The following is an 18,201-nucleotide window of genomic DNA, read 5'->3' on the forward strand; positions in this document are numbered from 1 at the left end:
AGCTGTAGTTAGATTTTAAAATACTCTATTGTTTATTCTTATTTATTTAGGACACATAAAACCAATTCAGAAGTAGGGCATCAATAAGTGAGATTACAGTCACCTTTTAAAACATAAGACTATATTATCTTTTTCATCATCCTTCATCCTTAAGAACTTCTGCTTTCCAGCTGCCACCAAAATTTACCTAAAATGACTTCCTTTTAAGTTCCAGTCCTGGCTGGTGCGTGGTTAAACTGTAAAATAAAGAGATTGGAGGATGTTTCAATGTTTTGCACTCTCATCATCTTGTGTCCATTGTTTGACCAGAGAGAGCAGGGAGGGTTGATTCAATGGTATCTAAAAATCTAAAAATCTAAAAATCTTCCTGGGTCTGGAAGGATTGGCCTGAGGCACCATTACCCTTCTGGAGTGTAGGGAAACTGGAACAAATGGGGGTTTTTCTGTCCCCTCAGAGCAAACTTTACACAGCTCCTGCCTATCCAGAACACATTCACTGGACCCATGTAGGCAAGGGCAGTTTGCACCAGGAATGTGCAGGTGCACTCTTAAATGAGACTTTTGGATTTACAATTGCTTAAGACCCAAGAGGGCAAATGGCAGAAATGCATTTGTTCTGTAGTTAATTCAGAAACCAGGATGTTTGCTTTTCATGCTCTGTTTTTAAGGACTACTTAAAACTGTTTACCCACGAATGATCTTGCCAAGTTCAAGGCTCTTCATTTTATACTGGAAAGAAGTAATATGGATATTAAATATAAATAAATAAATAAGAAGGAGCAGCTAATGTTTTTAGCATGTTCCCCATACTCTTTTGTACAGAACAAAATAATTAGTTAATCCTCTGATGTTGCCTGAGCACAGTACTTGGAAAACTGAAACTTGATGAACCATTTTCAGAGAACTCCAAACCATTTATCATTTAGTTTCCATTTTCTTTTTCTTTTTCTTTTTTTTCTTTTTTTTTTTAAGAAACCTACATAATACCTAACATTTGTATTTCTCAGTCTATTTAACTGTCAAGGGTTGATAATTCTCTGAACTGTGTGCAAGATTTATACAAATTCTGGCACACCAAGGTTATTGAGATGGGGGGTTTTTTTGCTTTAATTCAGCTGAGAGAAAAATCATTGAGGCAATATCAGTTTCATAGAGAAAACTTTACTAGAATTCCCTTTGCAAGCATGGATTTAGAAGACTCCATGGGAAATCAAGGAAATGTTAATCCACACTGATCTTTTCAGCTGTTCATTCGACCACCTTGTTAAACACAACTGTTGCCCCTCGTGGAGGATCAGGTGACACCATGTCTGGAATTGGTTTTGGATCAGGTTTTTGTTGCTGTTTAACTTGTCTCTCAGTTGTTCAGAGTTCTGGGCTGATTCTAACCTGAGTGTGGTGTCCTGGGAGCTGGAACACTCTACAAGCACAGAGATGCACATGGACATTGGCAGCTGCAGTAGCACTTGCCAGGTTTTCTCAGCTTGTGCAGTTTTGTTTTGCAGTTGACCCGAGGCTGATTTTGTGCAATATATGGAGCAGTTTCAATGCTTTCAAACCCATGTTCCTGCCTTTACTTTTCTGTGGACCCTCATCACAAAACAGGTATTTTTTACTAACAAACATAGAGCTCTGATCAGTTTTCTGTACAGCTTGTCCACTCCCAGTTAGCCTCAGCATCTGGAAAGCTAACACCTTCAAAATACTGATGTTCAACCAAACTTCATTGTGGTAACTCTTAAAAGTCTTTCTTTTCCTTCACTAGATGGTGGAGCTGCACAACAGGGGCTTTAAATGCCAGCATATAAATGTACACATGCATAGAGTGCAAACTGCCAGCAGTTATGTACTCTGCAGTATTTATATTCATCAGTTTGACATTTATCATCTGCTGTGGGTGCTGCTACAAAATGCATTTTCAAATCATACACACTATAAATCTGGATATTATCACTCAATTATTTTTTATAATTTCTCTCTTTGGGGGAGTTCAGTCATTTATAGTAACAGTTGAACAAGTTAGTTCAATTAAAACTTTTTTCAGGGGTTTTGGAAAATTTGGATCATTTTCCTCTCCTTTCTGTTTTTCACTTTTCGTACCGTGCATTTCCTAATTCCAGCTGGGAGAAGAAGTGCTGTGTTGCACTTTTCTATGCAGTGTTTTTGGCCAAATTAAAAGCAGGAAGTACCAGAAAGTTCACAGAAGAACACATTTTTGTGAGGTTTTTTTTCAGCTTTATAGACCTAGAAATTCAGATAAGATCTGATTATGCATATACATTAATAATTTTCTGTGCCGTTGCCTGGAAAACTTAAATTACAGACACTATATGATAAATGAGATTAATTCTTCTTAAATATAATGTAGTAGTTGGGATTTTAAAGTAATTAAGGTGGCAAAATAAATAAGTTGCAACATTGCCAACAACATACCAGTGCTCCAAAGCATAGTATGAATCACAAGTTGTTCCATATTTCAAGCACTATGGACAAAAATCTTTGCTATGCTATCTTAGTAACAGAGAAATAATGACGTGCATGTGACAGCAGGTTAGTAATGAATATCTTGTTAAAGTAATAAAGTAAAAGAGTTGCTTCAGTAAGTGAGAATTTTATGGAAGCTTGAGTAACCAAACTAAGCGCTCTGTGTACAGCCACCGTTGATTCTGCATACGGATTTGTGGAATGCTTGGCAAACTGTAATAATTTGGAAGTAAACTCAGAATTTTGGCAAATTTTAAACCAAAATTAGCATAGTACATTTGGGGTCTAATCTTCAAATGTTACAGTAATTAGTGCATCTTTATTCCTCTCATCGCATGGGAAGCTTCCTGACAGCCTCAGACTGCGGTGGGTTTTTAAGTGCTCTGAATTTTGGACCATTTATTAAATGCAGCAGTATTTAGATGTGACCATAAAGAATTTCCACCAGGTACTTTCTCCATTACAATCTGTCTGGCTTTGCTGCCGTCAACAGGGCCTCCAGATCACCCCAATTTGTCTTTTTTCGGAAGAACCCAGGGCCACCCCAATGCTCTTTTTATCCCCCACATCCAAAGCGTGGCATTTCCCCCTCAAATTCCACCTGTGAGCACAGGAACAGCTCCTTCATTGCCTTTCCTCATCATTTCCTCGCCTTTCCACCGCAGGGGACGGTGCTTTATCTCCCAAACACCGATATGTAGGGCCACATCCCGAGACCTTGTGTCAGCGGGACCACAGCGGCCTCCGCGGGGTTTAGACTCGGGGTTTAGACTCGGGGTTTAGTTTATTCTCAGGGTTTATACTCGGGGTTTAGTTTAGTCTCAGGGTTTATACTCTGGGTTTACACTCGGGGTTTATACTCGGGGTTTATACTCGGGGTTTAAACTCGGGGTTTAAACTCGGGGTTTATACTCGGGGTTTATACTCGGGGTTTAAACTCGGGGTTTAAACTCGGGGTTTATTCTCGGTGTTTATACTGGCTCGGGGTTTACTCTCGGGGTCTATACTCGGTGTTTACACCCTGAGGGCTCGCTCCCCGCCTGCATTTCCCAGCAGGCAGCGCGCTCCCGGTCCCGCCCCGCTCTCTCCGGCTGTTTCATTTCCGGGCCGGGATTGTTTCCGCCCCGTTCTCTCTGCGCTGTTTCGGTTCCGGGCCGGGCACAGGAGCGGGGCCGGGCACAGGAGCGGGGCCGGGCACAGGAGCACAGGAGCGGGGCCGCTCGGGGCCCCTCCCGCGGGATGGACGAGGACGGGCTGCCCATCGTGGGCTCCGGCATCGACCTCACCAAGGTACGGGCGGGATTGCCGCTGCTGCTGGCCCGGCGGTGGCTGCGCTGGCCCGGGGCTCTCTCCGGGATTGCCGCCGCTGGCCCGGCGGTGGCTGCTCTCGCCCGGGGCTCGCTGCGGGGATTGCCGGTGCTGTTCCCGGTGCTGTTCCCGGTGCTGGGTTATTGCCGGTGCTGTTCCCGGTGCTGTCCCGGTGCTGGGTCATTGCCGTGTCCCCCGGCCCGGTCCCTCAGGGGTTCCGGTGCCCAGCGGGTTCTCATCCTCACCTGTCACTCCAGCTATTTTCCACAAGCCTTTTGCCGCAATTTCTGTGAGAATGTTGTATTTAAAGACTAATTGTTGTGAGAATGTTGTATTTAAAGGCTAATTTCAGCCGTTGATCTGTGATGCGAATCCTGTGCGCAGTTGTTTGTTCGTGTCTTGTGATGTTGCAAAAGGGTGACCCGATGATTGTCCCGCGCTCTCTGCCCCCCACAGATTTCTGTCAAGGTCAAAAGCGCTGCTTGACAAGTTCTGGAAGCACAGAATTGAACTTTAGCAGGTGCACAGGCTGAAGGCTCGAGATAAAAGTCTCACAAAAAAAAAAAAAAAAATCAGGGTGTTTTGAGATTGTCATAATAAGTTTCATATCAGCTGCCTGATAAATCAGCGACTAAAGAAGAAGTGAAGACCAAAGAGTCACTTCATTCACCAAAAAAAATGCAATAGAAGCTCGACTGCAAATAATTTCCCTTGTAAATCTTCCATTCACATTATCTTCCACAATGACAATTTCATTGGCTAATTTCCTCTGCAAAGGTTAAGACTTAAAGCATTTGTCCAAGGTTATTAACGCTGAAACACTAAAATTTTATACATAAACTTTTCTGTGAAAATTCCTGATTGCAGTCTTCTCTCATGGTTTAAATAAAAATGTCAACTGTCTGTTATAATATCACCACCATTCTTTTTGACAAACATGAGTGCATTTAGTCTGAAAAGTGTGTGAGCATCAAAACTGGTTTGGAGGATCATTTTTGGTGATTTTGGGGTAGTTTAGGCTTGCAAATGAAGAACCAGTATGGGTAACCACTAAATACTTAGCAGCATCACTACACTTTAATATTTTGATCATGGTGTTAGTTGTAACAGAGTATTAGTATGGCTGGCCAAGTTTGCTTTTCCTTCTAAACTCCAGAGGGAAAGATTCTAATTTCCTCATTGTTTTTAAAAAACATTAAAACTGATTTTCAGAAATAGTCACAGTTTCATCTAAAGGCTTTTTCTTTAACATAACGAATCTTCATTTATTTGGTTTTGTTGCCTTTTCTGTGTGCCCTGTAAATTCTCAGTTGTCGCATTAGAAGATTTTTAGTGGCAAAGGATTTGTGTGCGTGCATGTGTAAATCTCTTTATTAGAAAATGGTTTGTGTATGTGTGCATTCATAGGTGGCACACTTAAGACAGATTTCCAAATAATTTCTTTTAAAACACCTGCATTTTTAGCAGATATTTGAATCCAAATGTGAAAATTGACATTGATGTGTAACCTAATTGTGTTATTTTTAATGCAGGTTCCTGCTATTCAGCAGAAGAGAACTGTAGCATTTCTAAACCAGTTTGTGGTTCACACAGTGCAGTTCCTCAACCGCTTTTCCACTGTTTGTGAAGAGGTAGGTTTGTTATTTTCCCAGCTGTGCATTTATACAATTTTAAAAAAATCTGGAAGTGAGAACCATTCATTTCAATATTTTTTATGCAGTAATACTGGTAATTTAAATCAAAAAATGTAATCAGCGTTCTGTTCAAGGCTTCTCTTGAGTAAGTGCTTAAGACAGAGTTTTTCTCCAAGGGATCCACATGAATTATTCCTGATTGTGCCACACTTGGTCCTGTTTTCTTAACTTTTTCCATTTGGCACAATCTTTGAACTTTTTGTTACAGGGAGTTTGTTCTGAGCAGCTTCCTCTGGGGCTCTTACCTTGTTATGGAAGAAGGATGCCATATTCCTGTGGTACATCAAAACTTACTTTCAGATTTTATCACCCTTAATTTTTAAGAGTGATATGCTAAGCTCTGAGTGTAAATAATTTTTATGTTGAAAAAAGCACTTTTTTTGGCAAGTGATTAGTATATAATGTGAAGCCCTTAGCGTAAGTTTCCTGTAAAAAGAGAAAAATAAAAATATTTAGGATTAGTATATTTATGTGGTGACTTTCTAGCATCAGTTGAAACACTGACAAGATTAGAATTGTCCACTGAACAGGACAAGAGTGCTTCTTCCCTTGCAGAAAGAGCATTTTCTAATGTGGCTTTGAGCGTAACAGTTCTGTCTTTGGGGTTTTTTTTTTCTAATTTTTCATTAGTTCATTCAACAAAGACTACTGTACACCTCCAGCCAGCTGGGCTAGGGCAGCACTCAAATCCAATTAGGCTAAGCCATGTAATCTGAGCAATTCTGTTATTTGTTGGTGAAGTTAAGAGCCAGACCCGTGGCAAGTACAAAATTTGGCTTCCACATGAATATATGGAGCTTCAGAGGAAAAAAAGCAGTTTTTCCTAGGTTTTTAAGCTCCTTGTAACTTGATAGGTAGGACAGGGTAGCTGCCTGATGATGCTGTTGTCAGTTGTCCAAAACTCAGTTGTCACCTGATCTGAGCATTCCCTTTTCCTTGGGCACTGCGGAAACCAGAAAATGTATATTTAAACCTGTGAAGTCTGCCTAATAAAACAGTTCTTAGTTAACCAAAATGTGTTGTTACCCAAGAGACTAAATTAGTTGCTTTATATACTCCCTGAGAATATTTTTGTGTTTATGAAGTACAGAAGTGTTTTTAATGTGAAAGGTGGCAGTGTAAGTCAACAGAAGCCAAGAAATTCAAAATCAGGGCTGACACCATCCTTAACTCTGAATTTCTTGGCTCTTGTCTAGTCAAGTAGACCCATAAAATTGCATAATTGTCTTTTGTACGTCTTACCTCCCCCTTACCCAGTTACATGTAGGACACATAGTTCCTTCCAAGAGGAGCTGACTCCTCTCCATGAACAAAGGGCCATCTGTAAACAAGTCAGTGCACTATCCAAAAAGACTAACTCCTGTCAGTTCCTTCTGCTTTTTCTAGCATATTGGCAGAACTGCCATTTTCTTGGGGTGTTAAAGCTGTGCTTCAGAGCCAGGCAGAATCTTGCCAGGGTGCCAGAGAGCTGTCAGAATGGTGCATGTCTGCCAGCCAGCACGCCAGCCAACTCCACTTGGACAGGTCTGCTGGAATATGGGAGTGATTATTCAAAGACTGGCAGTTCTTATAGAGCAATTTAGAAAAACTTAAGTTGTATTTTTTTAAAAAAAAAGTAAAAAATTTGATTGAGGTGCACCTGGAGCATATAAAGTGTCTGGATAGTTCTGATTCGTTGTGGATTTTGACTGGTACAGGACTTTGAATCACCTGCTGTATTTGTCAGATTTTCTCTGCGTATTTGCTCAGTTGCATGTGCACACATCATCTCTTTTCATCTTCCACATTGGGAAAAACATTGAAGAAAGATCTTTTGGGAACTGGGAGAGTACAATATGGCTACCATTATTCTCCAGTTACCCAAATAATGCCCTATTTCCTCTGGCTATTTTTGTACATAGTCTGTCTTCATTCCTGTCATTATATGGGAAAATCAATTGCAGAGTAAAACTATTTCTGATTTGAACCACTGTAGCTACTGTACTAAAAAGGATTGTCATTGATTTATTTCATAATGTAATAATCTCGTTTACACTGCACTCTGCCTTCAGCAGGTAGAAGACAGAACTGATTTTCTTTTAACCAGATGCAACCTGTGTTATGTGTACAAGTACACAGGGGATGTTTTCACCTCCTGATTGTTTTCTGTTGTAGAAATTGTCAGCGCTCTCTCTCCGTATCCAACACATTGAAACCACCCTCAATATTCTGGATGCAAAGGTTTGTATTGATATGGATTTCATCTTCTACCAGTGACAGCTTCTTAGATTACATGAGCTGGCTTCCTTTCTCTAGTCTGAATTGAGCAAAGAAGTTTTCATCATGATTGAAGGAGCTAATATAACATCCTGATATCAAAAATTTTCTCCTTGCTACTTAAACTCTGCGAGATTTGAACATGTAGTTGATACAGAAGAAAGAAACAGATAATACCTRATGGAAAAGYTGAGTTTGTCTGTGATAAGCATATAGAACAGGAAGGGAGCACTTTTTGCCATGCAGAGTCTGGTAAGGAAATTCTTGCCCCCTTTGTAAAACAAAAGTGTCTTTGTTTCTTACCAGATTGTAAGAATTTCAGCTGATATAAATAACTACAGAGAAGCCTTGTAAATCTTCTGCTATTGAAATGTGACCTGAACTGGATCTAAGATAATGCAAATGTGTTCGGTTTATCTTCTTTAGCTGAAATGACTAAAGGTTATAATCTATGGTCTTATACAGGAAATATAGTATATAATTTACTGAAAGGAAAAAAAAAACAACCCAAAAAAATCCCACAATAAACCAGCCACTAGGAAGTTTTAACCAGTTCTTTCAATAATGACGGAGACAATTTTGGTTGGCTTTTCTGGGAGCGAGGGTGGGATATTTTAAACTGTTCATTAAGATCTTTGAGGAAAAAAAGTGCTGTAATAATATGAATAGTACTTACTAACTTCAAAATATTTAGGAATCATCTATATTGATGATTTTTGCAGAATTGTTCATAATCATGTTAAGTAGAATTTCCTTCAAATAGATATGCAGTGTGTTTGATATCCACTGTCAGCATTTTCTTAAAAAATGTGAAAGATGTAGAAAATGGAAAAATTTCTAACCAGTGATCCATCTGTTAGGTGACAGAGCTGTTGTTGCCATGATTTCTTTCACTGTAGCAGAGGTTGCAGGGCTCTCGTGTGGTTGATAAGTGCAGTAGTAAAATACTGGGAAGGTGTGGAAGCCTTTCCTGCTCTGCAGCCCTGTGTTAACAGTGAAAGCTCCAGTGGAATGTCTGGGGCTGTTTATTGTAGAAGCCAGCTCAACAGAAAGATTTCTTTTTCCCCAATCAAAATACCAAAACTAGTGATAAAAAGTTCGTTTTGCTAATGGAAAAGAGGTGATAAGCAGCATCCTGCAGATTTGGTTGTACATGTGGCACTCATTGCTTATGTGGTGCTTCTTTTTGCATTCAGTTATCCTCAATTCCTGGCCTAGAAGATGTCAAATTTGAGGTGTCCAGTGCAGATGTGAAGAGTGTTACAAATGGTCCTGTGGCACAAGCTGCTGCAGATCCACAGGCAGCTGTGTCACCTCAGTCTGGGGTGAGTAATGAACACAACTTGTGCTGTGAAGGGGTAGAGCTCTCCAGGGCACGTTTTTAATGGAATTTGAAATAGATAGAAAAAGAAAGTCTATTGGAAATGAGCAGTCAGTTGTGAAAATCTAAAACTAAGCTTCTCGCTAATTACATTTGAACAAATTACTTAAAACAAAAAAGTCTATGCCTTATCTTAGCTATGTGGTTTGAATAATTAGAACTAACTCAAATCTGATGGTAAGTTCCTCCTCTTCAATCACACTAAAATGTGAACATGAATTACATCAAGGGGCTGGGAGAGCCATGAATGAAAATAACAGTATAAATCACATCATTCCAACTCTGTTTTCATCAGAACATGAGCTTTTAGCTCAAATTTGAATTTCTCGTGTACTTTATTCTAAAGAGTTCGTTACAATGAAGATTTTCTACATATTATCCTCTATGTACAGCTTATTAGAGGCAATCAGTATTAAGATCCTATCCCTGAAGTTATCAATGAGATTATTGTTTGTTCTATGTTTTTTTTTTTTAATGTGTCATTCAATAACTTAAAATTGTAACTAAAAGTAGAAAGACAATGTTGTAACAGTGAACAAACAGCAAAAGAGCTGAATTTTGTGATTTCCTGAAACCTTTAATTCTCTGAGTGTAGATCAGAATAATCTTGATGAAGAGTTGCACTTGACCATAAAATACCCAATTTTATGGACTGAAATCTCTGCATGGGTCTGGTGTGTACCCCTAACCATTAAAGGGCTTGTTCTTCACATGCAGCAGAACAACACACAGGAAGAAGGGCTGCAGAAAACAGAGGTGGTAACAGAAAATGTCACAACTGTGGCCAAGGATCCAAGATATGCCAGATATCTCAAAATGGTACAAGTGGTGAGTCAATTCTCATGTCATTCTTTGGCCAGGATATTGTTTTAAGATGGGATGTAACCTTAAATGTCTGAAAACATATACTGCAAAAGTAATATTTAAGCTAGGATAACATCACAATATTCTAGCACATCTTCTCTTATAAATGAATTAATATAATRTATTCRTTCAGACAGCTTCTGGCAAKATCTTTCCACAAACTGCTGCTGGTRYACTTGTGAACTGGAGGTGTGAAATGTGTCAGTGCAAAGGGATATTAGCTGCAGGCACAAGGTGCCACTGAAAGTGCAATTGTCCTGGCACAATTGGAGTGACTTCCTGCATGCAGACATGAGTACAGCTTGATTTTACTGTAGGGGACCAAATACAGCTTTGCAGGTGTGGAGTCCAGAACAGGACTRTTTGATATTTCTGKMAGGACTAAAYAGAGATACAAGGATTGCTGYRTTATTTGGTTCCACTCCWGTTTCCTGTKATTCATGATGCAGGTTTTATCTCTKTATCTCTGGTCTGTTCTACAAATAAATAGAAAATAAAGTAATRTAATCTCAATATTTACTTGTGTGAAAGCTAATGGAGGAATAAGAAGGCAAGTGGGAGACTGTGACATTTTTAAGAGTTCATTTCACATCCACAAAATTAAAAATTAGAATTTATTTCAATTCCTTTTCAATTTGTCAGTGGAAATTTTTCTCTGAAATAGATATTATAATTCTGGAAAGTATGAGTATGTCATAGTATTAATAAAATTAATAAAATTACATTAAAACTAACTTCACTGTTTCACTCAATCTTCAGTGAAATTATTACAATTGATCTGCTTCGTTCTTTGTATGGTGTTCCAGACCTTATTTTTCACTTGAATCACAAATTGGCACTTTGTGGGTAGTTTGTTACAAACCATTTGGAAAACCTGCAGTGGGGTAGTGGCAGAGAGTAGAACACAGTGTTACTGGATTGATTTAATGCCAGACTTCAAAGTGCATTTGAAAGCTCTGGATGGTCTCATTACTTTGAATTATTTTTTTTGTGGCTGCTAGAGGAGTGAGATCTCACTTTCCACATTTCTCCTGTGTACTGGCAGTTGCTGGTGACTCCCTGCCAGCTGTAAACAGTGTGGTAGGAAAGTCAAACTAACATGCTACAGATTCATGTGTGTTTTTGTGTTTGCCAAACTTGTCTCCTCATCCGGTCAAGTGTTTCAGTTAGTGGCATTTATTTGCCCAAATTAAGTTTCTAGCTGAAGACTTGTTTGAACTGATCATTTATTTGTTACTCACAATGTTTGTGGTACAAAGGAGTTAGCACCTTTCTGCACTAAAAGGAGCTCTTCCACAAAATTGTGACAAGCTTGTTTTGGTGGAGTGAATTGAGGATACTAAATTCTCACTTTTTAAAATTTGCAACAATATTCAAAGAAATCATATAAAAACAGTATCATATTTGCAAATTAAAATTTAGGAAAGCATGAAAGGTAAAGTAGTTGTAATGCCCTCATTGCATTATAAACAGCCATAGGCACAATGGCTGCCCTTTATTTTATCACTATTTGACTTGCTTCTGGCCAAAAGATACCASTCTTACACTTTTCATTTAGAAAATTCATTTAGAATTTCTTAGACCATCAGTAGGTTTGTCCCTTTCAAATCAGAAGTTGTATCCTCATTTGGGKTTTTTTTTTTCCTATATCCTATATTGGCATGGGGTGATCCAGATGGCATTTCTGATGGTTTCCAAGAGGAGATGGCAAGCAACAAGTTGCCTTTGAGCAACTCTAGTGGAAGTACAGGAGCAGTTTGTTGGAATGCATCTCTTAGGAGGACATGGGTATTGGGTATGTGATCCAAGATGAGGGGATGTTTAGGTGCTGAGGAATAAATAAAGTGCAGAACTGTGGAAGGACTTGCAGTGAAGGGAAGGGATTTTTTGAACACGTTTATAGTTGGCAGAAATCTGCCCACAGCTCACAGAAAATTCAAGCCTGGCTGCACAAGCAGTTGTGTTCAGAGAAGTCGCTTTAAATTGTGCTTCTGTTCTCATGTCCTGTTTGCCTTTCTCTCCATGCTTTTAGACTTCTCCAGATTTTAGCCCTGCCTCAAGAGATCCTTCTGGAGTGGTTGCAGCTGCAGTTCCCTGGTTGGGTGTCCCTTCAGCATGCCCAAGCCTTCTTTATCCTCCTGGCACAACTTCTCTGCTGTCTCTGTGCTTTCTTCACATTCTCACCCWTACAGACACCTTCAGCTTCATGATTTTGTCTGCATGAACTGCAAATAGATCTATCTATCCAGTCTTGATTCTCTCCCTGCAACTTTCTCTAGATGTTTTGCCATGAATAGAAGAAGGATKAAAAGGGCCTGTAATCTCAAGAATTTCTTGCTTCTAGGTTCATATTGATGGCTATAACTGAGATTGTTGTTCCGTGCTGTGGTTTGACAAGTGACGTGCATAAATGTATATGGAAGTGTGGTTTAAAAGTACCTGTGTGATTCAACTCACTGTTTGTGCCCAGCAGTTTTATATTATTCTTCCTCTTGCTACACAGGGTGTTCCTGTCATGGCAATACGAAACAAAATGATTTCTGAGGGACTAAACCCAGATCTTCTCGAGTAAGTAATTTGTGACTCTCWGCAGGGCTGGAGGGCAACCATGTCTTTAAAAAGCTTGGAAAAGCATGTCCTTGGGAACATAAAAACTATGTCCTTGGGAAAGGCTGTTCAGGGTGCTGTGAGTTATGGCAGTGACAAGCTAGCATTTGACAGTGTGCATTTAGCAACGAGGACTCCATTRAAAGGTCAGGAGCCATTTTCACTGCACTGTTTAGACTGTGAGGTTTTTCCCAGATACTTTCTTTCAACACTTCAGTTAAAAAAATGTCATTATTGYAGAGTAATAAGAACAAAGTCAAACTTACTTTGCCAGATGAATGAGGGACAATGCAGYTGTTTCCAGATTCCCTCAGTAGACAGAGTGCACAACTTGACACCAAAATTGACAGTGTAAATTGAAGTCAGCACTTCAAAACTTGGCTGTTGATTGAGYTCATCTGACATGAAGACTGCTAAGAATAGACACTAATTTTCAAAGCTTCTTGTCTGGCCATAAATGTTAATTTTAGTCTTACTTTTCAGTTGACATTTAATTTAGTTCTTCCATATTATTTCATGGTGTTAAACTGGTGAAAGTATTAACTTTCATTCTTACACTATAGCCACCAAAGTGTTTGAAGTACTTTTGCATTCTCTTCAGAAACTGTCAGGATATTAGAAAGTCCATCTTTCCATTCCAGTGAAGTCTTTTTATTCTGAAACTAGCAACATGTTTAATAAAATAAACCTGACGTATCATCATTTGGAGAGTCACTTGAGCTCCCAGCTACTTCCTGCTATCTAAATAAGGTTAACGTAGTTATTTCTCACTTGATATTTTTACTGATTCAATGAGAAATAAGAAAAAGACCCTGTACAAGTTGGAGTAGGTTTAGCAAACATGGGTTTTCTATATGTGTGTTAAATGTGTTGTATTTTCTGCTGTGCATTTCAAGTCCATACATTTGTATAAATGCTGCTATTTCTTCATGTTTGGGTGGATTTTTATAGCAGATAAAACAAAAAGATAATAGGTTAAARTTTCAAAAGCTGTTTTTTAAAAAGTATCTGCTTTTGGTTTGTCTATTTTGCATTAAGACAGAAACATAATTAGTGTGGATTGAGGCTTACAGTTTATGTTTGGGGTTAGCTCTCAAAGTCCATCTTTAAAGATCTGTGCAGCAGCAACGCTTGGGCAGATTTTCTGTAAAATGTTATTATTTCTTCTGCTTGAAGAAAGCTAATTATTAGGCAAGGTGCATAATGTGGAACATTTTAAGGTGTCAGGGATGACCTTTTTCTTAGTTTTCTTGCTTTCTTGTCTTGATTTGATAGACTTCTTTTTTAAGTTTATCTTGCCCTTCTCATCACATTTCTTGGGTGTTCAGATTGCTTAGGTCTGTTCACTCAGGCCCAGAGAAAAGCAGGAAAATGCACATATGGCTGTGTGCTCAGTCCCTCAGTGCAGACTCCCCCAGTCCCTGCCCCTGCTGAGCCTGGGATTTTGTGTGGCTGTAGATGTGCTAATTCCATAATGTTGTGTTGTTTCTACACTCTCCTTTTGCCTGTTCCACTTCTGTTATTGCTCCTCCCTCAACTTTTTACAGCGTTTGGTAACTGCCTGTTCTGTCAAGCTCCCAATTTGCCTGTCTTTYACTTCTGTTTCTTATCCTTCCTCTCTTGCCTGTCTTCAGTTCCAGGAGRGTTTGTCCTTCTCTCATGARCAAAAGGAATTCAGCMCCATCTTCCTCTTCTCAATAAATGRGRGGTTTTGCACTGGTCTCTCCAGATCCCATGTCTTTGCACAGCTCCTCTGTTCTGTCATTACCACGGCAACAGGGAATAATATTGTGAAGTGCTATTTGCATGAGAAAGCAAATGCTTTCTTAATTTGTGTTGGAGGTGTGCAGGGGGGAGGGAGAAGGCTCTTCTGCAGTTCTTTAACACAAAATGTTCAGAAACACTTAGGGATTCCCAACAGAGAAATTGTACTAAACACAACTAATGTTGGAAATGAAATTCTGTACCCCCATGATAAATAAGAACAGGATGATTAATAGGACTGTCAGCTTAGTTTAAAATGTAATATTTTATCCAAGAGATGTTAACTGTCATGCAGGAAGTGAGTTTCTCTGAATAGCATTTTTCCCCAAGTATAATTACATACGTATTTTCCACCTTGCTTTCAGATTTTATCCGGCTCTGCCTTGCTTATGTGTCAAACTCATTGCATGCTTAGGAGGGAAAGTCCATGGAGACCCAGCATCTTCAAGCAATAATATTAGTTAGTCTTCAGATTACTTGCTTTTGTCACCTCCTTTCCATTAGATTCCCCAAGCAAACATTTTGCCACAGTGTTGAGATCCACTCTAAATATTCTCTTTAAAACTAAATACAAATGGTCTGATCATTTGTAGTCAATAAAAATCGCATGGCTGTTCTTGCATGTCAAATTTAACCCAATGTTCTAGCCAAATTCCACTCTGAGTAATTCTTTTTTTGCTTCTCTAAATTATCCCTGCAGTTTTAGTTGGATAGAATATTGTTCATTTCCTGTCTTATTTTTTTCATGTACTATTTACACTGCTCAATGGTGTACWGAATGTTCCTTTCAGCCCTAGACCCTCTGAAGATTGAAAAAAAAATTGAATTAATCATTATTGCCTGCTTTCAACTCTTTCTACAAGTGTTTGCCACCTCTTAGTGATCTGTCACCATTTGTGATGGCATCAAAGGCTGCATTCACACTGGTGTCTGATGTTTGATGTGCAGTGAGTTGCAGTTTGTGGTGTTAAACAATCCCCCAAGGTGTGAGTTTGTGAACCATAAACAGTTAAAGTGTTAAATGCTGTGGGAACAGATGCCTGCAGTTGTGGTGGATTTTAACATGGGATGTTTTTGTTCCCCAGGACCCCGGATGCCCCCGCGCCTGCCTGGGGAGACGATGGCAAAGCAGAGGAGAGTTCTGACAGTGAATCYTCCTTCAGTGACTGAGGAGACTCATTTCAGCCTTTGCCAGCCCCTCTGAGTGCTCGTGTGTCTGGGGCTTCAGCAAACAGCAGCTTTGCACGGATCACACGGGTGCCAGGCTTTACCTGACAGTGGTTTTAGGAACTGAGATCCTCTGTTCTCCTCTGGAAAGTGTGAGCAGGACCCGTGTTTCAACCTGAGCCCTTCCCCTGAACATGAATCACGAGATCCTTGCAGCCTCTCTCTGCATCGTGTCAGGTTCATTTCTGACTCTGCTGAAATTACTTTGTGGAGCTCTGAGAATTCCACAGCTCTCACACAAGCTCTCTAGAAGGCATTCTGGTCATTGTTAGATTTTCTGTGTAACACGTTTAACCTAAGTTGCCTTTTTTCTGCCCTGTAACCTAACATGGGAAAATGMAAATGTTTCATTGATGGACTGAACTCTTTTCCCAATATACTRTATCTGCAGTGATGCAACAGGAATTGCATGTAAGTTAGCTGTCTGATGGTGGTTGCAAATCAGTGATACTCAGTCTTGAGAAAAACTAAAATGCAAGTGAAAAATACATTAAAACCCATTTGGAATCTATTTTCAAAGCATATGTTGCTATTCARTGCCACTTTAGAGTCTGTATGAAGTTGTTGAAGAAACTCCTACTCTCAAAGGTSTGRTGTATCAAAYTCAGGTTGCAGTGYTGTAGAAAGCTGCAAACAAGGCAAGACTGATTTGCAAATGGAAAGAAAGGAAGGGACAGGGAGATGATTAATGGAATACCAAATTCTCACTSTTATGTGGGTCAGGTGAAATAACTTTGTGAGTTCAGTTGGCCTTGCCCAAAAGAAACTGTGGCTGAGCAGTTTGCTTAGGATGAGAAATCACTTCCAAGTTGGTGCCTTTGCAGATAATTCCAGAGAGAAGCTAAAGTTCAGTTTGTGTAGTGATAAAACTACCTTGCCACTCTTGAGGCATGCACTGAGGAACAGTGTAAAGAAATGCACTCAGAGCCTGATGTGCCCTGAAGATTCCCCTCARAATTACTTCATGTACTCCATAACTCAAAAATGCTGTTTCGTTAAAGAATCTGCTTGARTACAATTTGTTCCACACGAATCCTTCCCAATCTGTTGGAATTCCCAGATTGTTGTGATTATCCCAGAATTCTGTGTGCCAGGCAGTCATTAACTTGCTGGTGTTTCACATTCTTCCTGTGACCAAGATKAAAACTGGAGCTCCAAGTTTGTGAGTTTGTTAACCTTTATGACTGAGTGGATACCTTCTCTCTTCGTTATTTATGCTCTTCATTAGCTTACCTGCTTCCTTTTTTATTTTCCTGTAACACAGGCATGGCTTCCATTGAAGCCTTACAGACATATTTATACTCCATTAAGCTGTAAATCAGAATAATGCCTGGATCCCTGCAAAAGCATAGACAATGTCTGGAGATGGTATTTCAATGATGGGTTAATTACTGTTGAACACTTACACAAAAGTACTGAACGCCTGGTAAAACACAACAAACATTAACATATTAGCAATAAGTATTTCAAGTGTAAATGTGATAATGTTATTTCAGAATGTATATATTAAAACTCTCATGACTTTTTAAAATCTATATTTGAAAGCTCATTTAAGCAATCTGTATAAATAAAGCTATACTTTGTAAACCAGAGTTGTGGTTCTATATTATTCTTATATCTTGTTTTAAACAAGACAATGAAAATTATTCAAAGTCTCTGCAATTCACATTTCTCTGAAACTAATTGTGCTGAAGTTATATCAGCCTGCTAGCCTAAAGGGAAACGTTTTGGAAATGAGGGTTTGGTTAAGTTAACCTATGGTGGCACTCTGACTGCAGGAGAGCTGAATATCTCACAGCCACTGTTCTAAGAAGCAAATTTAAGGAAGGCTGAAATGAGTGTTTGATTATATATTATATATATATTATTCAATCAATATAAATATTAATATATTGGTTATATATATGTAGTATTATATGTTTGATTCTTTTGAACTCACATAAATCTCTGTAAGGAAGTGGCATGATTTAAAGAGTTTATTTGAGACAGTTTATTACTTCTAAATAAGCAGCCTGTGTAAAATTATTTTAGTCTGAAAAAAACCTAAAATTAATTGTCTTTTACGCCACTACAGATAGCACTTTTATGTGGAATGGAAAAGCAAGCCTCTGGCCTACAGTCACATAAAATAAGGAATAAATCAACAGTAATTATATATGTCACAGAATAACAACTTCATTAATAGTTGGTGGGTTTAACTGCTTAAGACCTGCAGGGTTTTTTCAGGGTAGAAGTTTACTTTGGGATAGTGCAATGTTGGTAAACTTGCAGAAACATTAAGAAAAAYCTTGCCACAGTTGAGCAGTAACACCCTGCACAGAGAAATCCAAAAGTCTGAGCTGGGAGGGAGCAGGGGAAAAAAAAGATAAAAGCATCCTTTTTTACATTCAGTGTCTCTGCAGCCAGAGCTTCCAGTGCCTGTGGAATCTCTGTCACTTCAGGATCTTCTGTTCCTAAACACATCCCTTCACTCTTAACTTGCAGTCAGATTTCACCCGAGCTGTTTCACCACCCAGGGATCTGTTGGGTATGGACAGGTCGCTTTGAGGCTGAATTCTGTCAGCTCTGCTGCTCCTCCTGGATCTGCAGCAGCTTTCTGGAGATTTCCAGAGCTGG

The 18,201-nt window shown here is 39.2% G+C and overlaps 1 protein-coding gene across 3 annotated transcripts; it reads left to right on the top strand.

The window, feature by feature from the left end:
* The first annotated feature begins 3,641 nt into the window (after positions 1 to 3,641).
* On the top strand, positions 3,642 to 17,171 carry LOC130584523 (WASH complex subunit 3-like). Of its 3 annotated transcripts, none has more exons than XM_057384548.1 (7): positions 3,642 to 3,774; positions 5,325 to 5,423; positions 7,641 to 7,706; positions 8,939 to 9,067; positions 9,841 to 9,951; positions 12,491 to 12,555; positions 15,444 to 17,171. In XM_057384548.1, exons 1-7 carry the CDS (start codon positions 3,724 to 3,726, stop codon positions 15,526 to 15,528), a joined length of 606 nt encoding a protein of 201 aa, XP_057240531.1. In that variant the 5' UTR covers positions 3,642 to 3,723; the 3' UTR covers positions 15,529 to 17,171. The 3 variants fall into 3 exon arrangements, with proteins under 3 accessions (XP_057240531.1, XP_057240532.1, XP_057240533.1); XM_057384549.1 differs by having other exon boundaries at positions 9,844 to 9,951; XM_057384550.1 differs by lacking the exon at positions 12,491 to 12,555.
* The last annotated feature ends 1,030 nt before the right edge of the window (positions 17,172 to 18,201 follow it).

The sequence above is a fragment of the Malurus melanocephalus genome, unplaced genomic scaffold, assembly GCF_030028575.1.
Source record: "Malurus melanocephalus ecotype Western Australia unplaced genomic scaffold, MMel_1.1 scaffold_718, whole genome shotgun sequence".
In the NCBI taxonomy this organism is placed as follows: domain Eukaryota; kingdom Metazoa; phylum Chordata; class Aves; order Passeriformes; family Maluridae; genus Malurus; species Malurus melanocephalus.